This window comes from Trachurus japonicus, chromosome 16 (genome assembly GCF_045865225.1).
Source record: "Trachurus japonicus isolate A0001 chromosome 16, Traja_1.0".
Taxonomy (NCBI): domain Eukaryota; kingdom Metazoa; phylum Chordata; class Actinopteri; order Carangiformes; family Carangidae; genus Trachurus; species Trachurus japonicus.
Window position 1 is genome coordinate 31,260,297 of NC_140922.1, and position 10,677 is coordinate 31,270,973.

General features: G+C 41.9%; 1 protein-coding gene across 2 annotated transcripts; it reads left to right on the forward strand.

The window, feature by feature from the left end:
• The first annotated feature begins 271 nt into the window (after positions 1 to 271).
• On the forward strand, positions 272 to 7,608 carry LOC146972654 (induced myeloid leukemia cell differentiation protein Mcl-1 homolog). Of its 2 annotated transcripts, XM_085803057.1 has the most exons (3): positions 272 to 496; positions 4,794 to 5,044; positions 6,724 to 7,608. In XM_085803057.1, the coding sequence occupies exons 1-3, from the start codon at positions 301 to 303 to the stop codon at positions 6,838 to 6,840; spliced, it is 564 nt and encodes a 187-aa protein (XP_085659183.1). In that variant the 5' UTR covers positions 272 to 300; the 3' UTR covers positions 6,841 to 7,608. The 2 variants fall into 2 exon arrangements, 1 of the variants encoding a protein (XP_085659183.1); XR_015037897.1 differs by lacking the exons at positions 272 to 496; positions 4,794 to 5,044 and adding an exon at positions 6,409 to 6,507.
• Positions 7,609 to 10,677: the final 3,069 nt, after the last annotated feature.

Here is a 10,677-nt window from a genome sequence, read left to right on the forward strand (position 1 = left end):
GTTGTGTGCGATCTGACATGATCTGGCTCTCTGACTGAATATGGTGATATTCTGGGCCGCGCGTGTATGTGTGTGATGTGCGTAAAGAGAGAGAGAGAGAGAGAGAGACAGCTGCATGCTCCTATCAATGGAAGAGCTTGTCACAAAGTAGCGATGACAGTTCGAACTAACGGGACCACCCACTGGTTCGACCTCCTATTGGTCCGACTTGTGGTTGATTTTGTCGGAGTAACGGGAGGTCGAACCAATGGGCAGTTCCCACGTCACGTGGACGACGGTTCTCTGCCGTGTACTCCGCAGATGGAGACCGACAGCGACAGCGACGTGTCCCACAGCGGAGACGAAGCGCTAGAGGCCGATACGAGGCAGCTCATGAGCCAGGCCATGATTCACTTTACCGGGCGGTCTGTGTCGAGGAGGACGGAACACAAAGCACTACAAACCATGAAGAGAGTTGTCAACGACGTGTTGGATAAACACAGATACGCATACAACGGTATGTAGCCTAAATGTTGTCTTTTTTGTCTTGCGTAGCCTACCCCCTGAGTCTTTTTCCCATACATTTTAATTTCTCTCTTCAATTTGTACAAGGACATTTTACACATATCCTGCATTTTAGTTGTTTCTGGCTGTTGTGGTGTTTGTTGTGGTAGAATAGCCTATGTCTTCACAGAGTTGTAGGAGTGTCACAAACAACTCAATGCCAATACCCAGGAAAATATTGAATATGACATCATATTCAATAGGCCTACAGCAGCAGTGCCTCCCAGCTTATTATTGTTCCATTGTTTTATTTTTGATTATAATAAAAATAAAACAATGGAACAATAATAAGCTGGGAGGCACTGCTGCTGTATTGAACCTTTGTTTGTTTTTTTAATTAAATGAAAAGCTAACTCAGAGTTGTGCAATTTCAGCGTCTAATGTGTTGGTTTCATTAGCTACATTCATAACAATGCATCTCCTCTCCTCTGACGGGCGGGGCTCCCCCCTCCCCCCTCCCTCCTCTCTCACAACCAGTGTTGGGAACGTTACTTTTAAAAAGTAATTAGTTATAGTTACTAATTACTTCTCCTAAAAAGTAACTGAGTTAGTAACTCCACTACTTCACTATAATAGCAACTAGTTACCAGGGAAAGTAACTATTGCGTTACTTTTTCTTTCCAAGGGCATTTTTAAATTGTATTTTATTGTTTTCATATATTTCACTGATCGCAATTATAGAATGTGAGTGTGTGTTTTATTGAAAGCGAGGCTGGTGTGCCTATGAAAATAGGTTACAGTGGGTTTTTTAAGTGCTGTGGCTACAAGCAAATCTCATATTGTCTCTGTACAAAGACAACAAAGACCTTTTTAAATGTGAAAACAGTGGAGACCTATTCAAGATTTGCGTTTGGGCAACAATAACAGGAAACATCGAAATTAATTTATTCATGGCCACATTAAGTGAAATTATTAACTTTACCGATTATCCATCTGATTATCTGTCCTGCTGCGAGCGCACAACTTCTCAGGGTATCCGCGGATCCTTAAAAAGTCTTAAATTCATGTATCTAAAATTAAGGCCTTAAAAAGTATTACATTTATTAGAAAATTCAAAGATGGTCTTAAATATATAATATATAATACACAGCATCATAAAATATGTATGCACTTAAACTTTTATATGAAATAACAGGGTATCCGCGGGGTCTTAAAAAGTCTAAAATTTGAAAATCTAAATTTTAGGTCTTAAAATGTCTTAAATTTGTTGAATTATTGTGTTCAAGTCTTAAATAATTTTAGTCTCGCATTTGCCCCTAAAAAAAAAAAACATGACGTGTAAACCGGGAAAATCACAAAAAAGAAAGAGCACAACCTGTGATTGGTCAAAAACTACAAATCCCACAATTATCTGGCCTCAACAATAACAGTAGTTAGTGTAAGTAAGTGAGAGTGGAGCTGTAGGTGAAAAGAGGAAACAACGCCACGTCTGGTCCTGTTCTGTGTTGTTCGTTCACACCGTCACCGTTTATTCGTTACGTCCGCGGTGTAAAAGGCCGTGACGCAAAGACGCGATTAGGCGCGAGACGCGGTAGACGCGACTTTTTTTTTTTGCGACGCAATACACCCGATTCTTTTATGGCGACGGGACCTTCGCGTCTTCGTCCTTTTCATCGTGTTTGGTGGGAAGACCCACAAGGGGCTTCCCTTGTGGGAAGACCCACAAGGGGCTTCCCACCAAACACGAGGAACGCTTTTTTTTCGCTCGAGTTTATACGCGCGACCAAACGCGAGATACGCGAGAAATGCGATTTATCGCTCGTTTTGACTTTGTGTAAATTCGCGTCTTCACGAGCCCGCCCATTTTCACTACGACAACAACATTTCTGCTCTCACCAACCATGGTTGAGGTCACAACGCTGCTGTAGCTGCTCTGGAAGAGTTCCAGCTGATGAGCTACAGAGACTTTAGAGTCGAAGAGGAGCAGCAGTGCGTCGCTGTGTCGGACTGTTTGGATTTAATGAAGAAGCTGCACAGAGTCAGGTGAGCAGAAGCTCAGGACAAACACTTCGCTCCGGGACATAATGTAGCTACACCTCACATGTTCTTGTCTTTTACCTCAGGGAGATTAAAGTAGTGTCTGTTTCCACTTTCCCTCCGATCTCGGCAGCTTCCCTCTGCTAGTCCGTGTGTGTGAGGCTAAACTGCGTGCGTGTGTGGTTTGTGTACAAACTGAACACTGCCTCTGATTGGCTTAGCATGAAACCTTACTCTGCCTCAACCAATCATCATCACTTATGCGGTTGTCTCGTCCCTCCCTCCCTCCTCCCCCCTCCCCTCACCAAAGGAGAGGAGGAAAAAACAACAACAGTTTAGCAGCTTCTGTGTCTGAGATGAGCCAAGTCGGAGGACAACGGCTTCACTGAGTAGTTTGTAACGCGCCTCGTTTAATTGTCGGTAACGGTAACGGCGCTGTAACGGTGGAAATAGTAATTAGTTAGATTACTCGTTACTGAAAAAAATAACGCCGTTAGTAACGCCGTTTATTTTAACGCCGTTATTCCCATCACTGCTCACAACACACACACGTGCACGCAGACAGCGGAGAAAAAGAGAGGAGAGGAGAGAGGAGTGTTGCCGTTAATATTGGCGTTTTAAACTAGAGAAATGAGCTAGAACATGATGTGCACTGTGCCTCAAAGTTGTCTTTTTTTGCTCAGAGGTCTAAAACTCCATTTTTAATGTATAGTATCATCACTTTGGTCCATCAGACGGTGCTGCTCTGCAAGGAAATGCTTTCTAGTTTACATATATGCCACATACCAGACACGTCACCATATTGTCACTATTGTTCATATTGTCACCTTTGATGTATAGACAGGGAGATCTGTTTCTGAAAGAGGGTTGTATATTACATCATATTTTTTATTTTTCCAGGTATGGTCAAGAAGAACAGTCATTCTTTGCCGTGGACTCCAGATTTCCAGTCGGACGACGAAACCGATGACGATGAAGTGGATCAGATGGTGGAGGCCGGTACGAGGCAGCTCATGAGCCAGACCATGATTCACTTTACTGGGTGGTCGGTGACGCGGGGGACTGAACACAAAGCACTGCAAACGATGAAGAAAGTGGTGAACGAAGTGATGGATAAACACAGATCCGTATACAACGGTAAATGTTAGAGTTTATTACAAAGAGACATGAGGCTAGTAGTGGGCCTTGAACTCATATTGCTACAACTACTGGCTCTTATTTATCTAACGCAGATAACTACTCATACAAACAAACCAATGCTGAGAAAAATAATGTAGGAACAAGTTTTTCTTAAAATGATATTTATAAATACATTATTGAGGCGTTTTTGTGAGAAAATTTTACTTCCGCATAGAAAAACACTTAATTGGAAGTGACATAGGCGGAGGGAGAGCGGTCGATTTGAACAATATAATAGGCAAACAATGGATTCTGGTGCTGGTCCATTATGCACATTAGAGAGCAGAGGGAGAATTGTGAAAAAGTTAGTTTTGGAACACAAATAAACACTATGAAAATCAGTCCATCTCTTTGAAATGAGTATGATAGGTCAGATAAAGGGGGAAAACAAAATGCTTGTTCATGCTCGCATCTGACCAGGCTAGGACCAGTCCCACCAGATTGCACCAGAGAAGAGTGAAACAATCAGTGCTGCAGTTTAGACACAGTTGTAAACTACACAGCATTTGTATATAACAAATAAATAAGAGAAATATAATTGACATGACTTGACCTTACATGAACTGATGAAACCTCTTGGATGAGAGGTGAAACGTCTTCCTAGACAAATAACCAAGTAAAATTCCTTTGAGATATTTTCATGTAACAGTCATGTATATGCAGAGCAAGGAAAACACTGGGTGTGCACCAGATTTCATGTTTGCCTACCAGCAAAAACTTGAACGAGACAATTGAAGAGTGGAAAAACACAGACGACATACATATGCCTGTGTATGTTGGAGAGACTTGAGGTTTAGTGATGAGGAAACTGTCACACATCTGCACATCTGTCAGCAGGTGTGCTCCGAGCAGACACTTCTAGGGCTGCAACTAATGATTATTTTGCATCTGTTTCAACTTTGGTTTTACCTCATATTCTCGGAGCAAATTAAAAACCTGTGAAACATGTTTTTGTAGGCTAACATAACTGTTTTTAAATTGTTATTGCTAAGCTAAGTGTGCTGCTCTGTAAAGTCGCCATATTGTCACTTTTTGATGCTTACATAAGGAGAGAGATAGATTTCTGACAGGCTTTTTTATTCTATTTTTCCCAGGTATGGTCAAGAAGCTGTCACTGGACAACAGAGGCGATGATGTGAGGTTTGTGGGCTCCGTAGCCAAGAGCCTGTTCGGGGACGGGACCACAAACTGGGGCCGCATCGCCAGCCTGGTGGCCTTCGGGGCGGTGGTGTGTCAGCACTTGAAAGACACGGGCCGGGAGAACTGTGTGGAGTCTGTGGGGGAGGAAATCTCCAAATACCTGCTCACAGAACAGCGAGAATGGCTGGTGAAGAATAACTCTTGGGTAACTTAATGAGCTCTAAGTAATGGCTGAATGACAGGGTGGAGGAACAAACATAAAAAAACTGTTCTGATTGCAAAGGATAGTTCATCTTTTTTGAGGTGGGGTTGCATGAGCTACAAATGGCCATTAAGTACCGTATTTTCCGGACTGTGTGTGTGGGGGGGCAATGCTTTTTTCAAAGGTACCTCATACAACCCCACTTCAAAAAAGCTGAACTATCGCTTTAGGCTGTGTCCAGTGAACACAGATCTTTATCACCGTCATCATCATTTCATAGCCTACTATCTATCTGAACTCATCTGATGTTTGTTTTTTGTTTGTTTACAGGAGGGCTTTGTGGAGTTCTTTCGAGTGAAGGACAGACTCATGGCCGTCAGTGCAGCACTGGCCCCGTTGGTCAGGTGAATTGGACTTTTATTGAAGTTCTGAATTGACCCTTTGTCAAGGCCCCGCCCCCCACGGTTACTGTTGCTAGGTTGGACAAACAATGGTCACGGAAGGGTTAACTCCCATTGGAAACCATTGAAAATTAGGAAGATTTAAATTGCTAGTAAGGGAAATTTGAATTAACTTACATATCAGAAAAATGGTGTCGGTGATAGAAGACAGACGTGGCTAAAGAGCGATTGAACGGGCATTACCCGACTTTTCCGAAAAATGGGGGAAAATCATTGTTTTGGTCACTCACTAGCTAGTAGCTAACGGCGCTAGCTAACGTTAGCTACAAGCTAATCTCCGCCGATCTCCCGTTTCTCCTCGTAAAACTTCACAACGTTAAAAAGACATTAGTGGCGGTAATGTTACGTTTGCTAGATAACTTTGAAGGTGTTAGGTCTTCTCTGTTAAAGAACACGACCAGAGAGTGGACTAGAGAATGAATGAGCTTAGCACTTAGCACAGTACAGCCAGGGAAAACGGGCTCACTTCTCATGAGGACTGCACACAACAACAACAAACAAAACTTTGCAGTTAACCCCTGACCTATGCCTACAGCTCCCCCTAGTGGACCACCCCCAAACCCTATTATTAAGCTCAATTAAATACGTAACAGAAGCTTAAAGTAATATTATATGTTAGGCTAAGTATGTTTATTGATGTCTTGTGTTTAGGGAATGGGATAAAAATGACTCCAATACGTTCCAGATATTGTGAGTCGCTATTGCAGGAACCCCAGGCACATTTTAACCATATTGAAAAATTATAAAGTAGTTTTTGCCCAAAAGTTGCTGTCTACCTATCTTGTTTCATAGGGTTTCATTCCAGAGTTGTCCAACCTTAGAATGTTGCGCAACACGTGACATGGGGAGAAGCGCTCTGATTGGTGGAACAGCAGACCAATCAGAAGGCCAACAAAGGGTCAAATTGACACGGGCCGGGAGAACTGTGTGGAGTCTGTGGGGGAGGAAATCTCCAAATACCTGCTCACAGAACAGCGAGAATGGCTGGTGAAGAATAACTCTTGGGTAAGTTAATGAGCTCTGAGTAATGGCTGAATGACAGGGTGGAGGAACAAACATAAAAAAAAACTGTACTGATTGCATAACTGCCCTCATTGTGCAATAAAAAAAAGCTTATGTGTCCAGTGAACATAGACCTTTGTCACCACCACCATCATCATCATCCCATCTGTCGGCAATGCTTTGATCTGATGTTAAAGTTTCTGTTTGCTTGTTTTACAGGAGGGGTTTGTGCAGTTCTTCAGAGTAGTAGACCCAGAATCGACAGTGAGGAACACACTCATGGCTGTTGCTGGATTTGCAGGAATCGGCGCCACACTGGCCCTGTTGATCAGGTGAATTGGACTTTTATTGAAGTTCTGAATCGGACTCAATTGAGGTTCATTCTGGCTCAAAGGAAGATGGGGAATGCAATGCATCTGAAAGATGGATTGCTCCTGGCCTCCCCTTCTGGCACAATCAGAAATAAGAACTTTTTTTTCCTCCTCTGGTTTTGTTCTGGTGTACAAAAGTTTGATTTAGGTTTTTTATTTAATTTACAAAGATCTATTTTTATAATGTACAACATTGTTTATATATACATACTATGCAAATTGAAAAATAGAAAAGTACCTGGTTTCTCAGTTGAGCTGATTTGATTTGTTTTTTCTTTTGAATTCTTCTGTGACTTTAAAGCGATTTCTCGAGCAAACTCAGAGCCAGGGAGCTTGTATTTTGCGAAGTCCAGGTCAAAGCAGGAAGGAGAAAAAAGTGCATCTTTTCCGCTGTCATGCAGACATGAAGCCCATTTCCATAGAGCCCATTCACAATGCTTGGATCGTTTGTATGGAAAGTTTATCCATGCACAAGATGAAAATGTTTTGGGACTCAGGAGCAGCCACATACGTACAGGACTTTCGACCACACACAGCAGACTAGCACAGACCAGGAGCTGTTGGAGAAGCACAACAAAGACTGTACATGTCTTGTGGAAAGATGCAGCTTGGGCTCTTCGATTGCACCAGAGAAGACAGTGGAAAAAATCAGCAATGATGCTGTTTAGACACAGTTGTAAACTAAACAGCATTTGTGTATATAAAATAAATGACAGAAATATAATTTACATGACTTGACCTTTCTGATACTGTCTTTGTGTTGAGGGACTTTTTCTTTTTTCAGCAGACAGAGGTTACATTCACACTCTGCACTAATTACTCTCACAAACTGAAGTTTTAACACCTTTCACTGTAACTTCCATTCAGTCAATCATGACACAAGGTGTTCTTCTAGTCACAGGTATTTATTTCTCATTCAATCCGCCGAGGAAAATGTCGTGAGAACTAAATAAAAAACAATTAGATTCACGTAACACAGAGCGAGTTACAAAGCACAATATGAACAATAATAAGTAAATAATACTGGCAGCGCAGCAGCTTCTACAGCAAACTACTGTATAGTATTTTGAATCTACAATGATAATTACAGAATGTTACTGTAATATTACCGCTACTAATAATAATAATGATAGAGAAATGACAGCAGGACATTATTCATTATGCAGTTCCTTTTCAAATATTTATTAAAATAAAAACAGTGCAACACAAGTAAAACTAGACATGAATAAACCTTAACTCCCTGTCTATTTTATTTTCTTTGTTTTGTTCTTTTGAAAGATTAACAATTTTTTATTTAAATTACAGTGCATATGATATTTGGTAATTCACTGTGACAATTTATTTTGTGAGAAAGGAAAATCAAACTGTTTTAATAAACCTGCTGCAGAACAGCAGCAGTAGCCTATATAGTTTTTCTAAACATCTCGAATTCTAATAGTTTGAATAAGAAAATACAGAGGTTTTAGTCACCGAGTAAGTAAAGTGTGTGTGTCTGTGTGTGTGTGTGTGTGTGTGTGTGTGAGAGAAACAAAGTCCCACTTGAAGTCACTGATCTTCTTGATGAATGTGCTGACATGCGGATTCACTGATGTTGGCTTCTTTTGGACCATCTTGCCGCTCTTCTTGCTTTGTACCTTCTCACTCCTTGCTTTTGTCTTTCTCTCAGGGTTGATGTCAATGCAGCTTCTGAAAAACAATATAGAGAGACAAAAATATTTTTCTTTCAGCTGATATCTGTCTATGAATGCAACATATCAAATAAGAGCATGTTCAGTAGTGATGCAGATTGTTGAACCCCGTTAAAAAGAAGGAGTATCGGCCATAACAATATTACTAGAGGTAGTAGTTATGTTTGTAGTTGCTTGCATTGGCTTTCACCACAGGTTATTGGACAATGGTGTTGTGTGAAGAAAAGTCAATCAGGTCAAGCTCTGTGGTACAGTATATCATGTGAACAAGAAGCTATACCTCTGAACAGTGGCGGCTGGTGAAAAATATTCTAGGTGGGGCTGTTCGTCCCTGAAGTTTTTGGTGACCATCTTGATAAAAGAACCCCAAACCCATTTTTAGGGATAAACATTAATTATTTATTTGCCTTCATAAATCAGCAGTTTGACAGTTAATGACAATGAACAAACAGTAGTCTTTCACTGGTGGCACACAGTGGACGTGAAATATATTAGCAAATACTCTTAATACAAAAATATTGTTATTAAAAGTCATGTGTATGATGTAACCTACAGCAGTGATTAATGTTAACTATAGACAAAGTGTGACAGGAACACTATTATATATGAGGAGCATAACGTGATTAAGTTTGGTCTGACCTTGCTGATGTGAGATTTTAACTGCTGCATTATCAGGTTTGATGACGAGTCTAACTATGAACGTAACTTACTGGTCACACCTGTAAACATATTGAACAGTGCTGCAGCCTGATGCTCCGCATCACAGACGTCCTGTCACAGCCTAGGTGAGTAGTTTCCCCTGGTGTCACTCAGGAATAACAGTGTCCAGTCCAGTGTCCCAGAAGCTGGATGAACTAATAAAAACGCTCTCGGACGAGCTGTGAACGCACCGCGGACGAACCAACAGCATGAAGTCCAAAAGTTGTCTCCGAGCATCAAGAGAGAGCAGTCTCTGACGTGCCGGTTAACGGTGCTCCGGTCCTCCGGTGCTCCTCTCACACACTACGGCCTCCTGTCACATCATAACAGCCTCCCGCCACCGGCCCACAGAGTTTTATCCACCCGTTGGTTGTATTTCCTCACCGTGAAACTGTGTTTTTCATCCAGCTGTGAAGCTCTGCTGCTAGTCCTGACTTCTGCCTAGCTTGGCTAACGTTAGCTGACAGCACCGTTCATGTGTCCCTTGAGAGTTCATGTTTTGTAATCCGTTCAGATAAATATGTCTCTAACTCCAGTAACAGTCCGTGTGGTATCTGTCCTCACTGTTTAAAAAAAAGTAAATTATACGGGAAACAGAATTTGAAACTGATGAAAACTTCGTAGCCATCCTGCTACCGAGGACAGCTCCTCGGTTAATTTCCCCCTCGATTTCTGGTTGCCACGGGAGACCAAAATGTTTGGTTTGGGGCGATATTTTCGAGATGGACCTGTGTGCAGGGACATGGGCGCCGCCATTAGCCCAGCTGATCCATACCGGAAGTCACGACCGGAAGTTGCTCTTCTTCGTGTATATTATTTCTATGTTATTCTAAGAACCCCCCTCTCTCTCTGGCCTGTCTAGCCTCTACCTGCTCTTTTTACTAAACTTAACCAACTCCTTTCTTCATTGCCTAACCCTAACCAAAGCACCCACCAACGACATTTCATTTATTTTCTCTCTCTCTTTCTCTCTCTCTCTCCTGGTCTGCTGTCAGCAGGAGCGGCGCTAGCCGTTAGCCGTTAGCCGCTAGCCGTTCGGCGCTAGCCGTTAGCCGCTAGCCGTTAGCCGTTCGGCGCTAGCCGTTAGCCGTTAGCAGCGTTTTTTAAATAACTCAATAACTTAATAAACGATCCATGCAAAAAAATATTTTATAGCTCAATCATGTTGTAACTAAGATATCCGCTGGAAAACAATATTTTATATTGAGTTACTGAGTTATTTTTTTTTATCTACATAGAAATGATACACATGAAGAAGAGCAACTTCCGGTCGTGACTTCCGGTATGGATCTGGGCTAATGGCGGCGCCCATGTCCCTGCATACGGGTACTCTTGATATTTTCTGCGCCCCAAAGGCATAAAATCCGACGACGCTGATTGGCTAAATTACCTGTTGCTCCGTATATTTTTTACTT

What these genes read in the sequence shown, in the direction of transcription:
- LOC146972654 (XM_085803057.1), top strand. Translation starts at nt 301, where the DNA reads ATGGAGACCGACAGCGACAGCGACGTGTCCCACAGCGGAGACGAAGCG. An exon ending in ACACAGATACGCATACAACG is followed by an intron (nt 497 to 4,793) that starts GTATGTAGCCTA and finishes TATTTTTCCCAG; the next exon opens with GTATGGTCAAGAAGCTGTCA. An exon ending in TGGTGAAGAATAACTCTTGG is followed by an intron (nt 5,045 to 6,723) that starts GTAACTTAATGA and finishes CTTGTTTTACAG; the next exon opens with GAGGGGTTTGTGCAGTTCTT.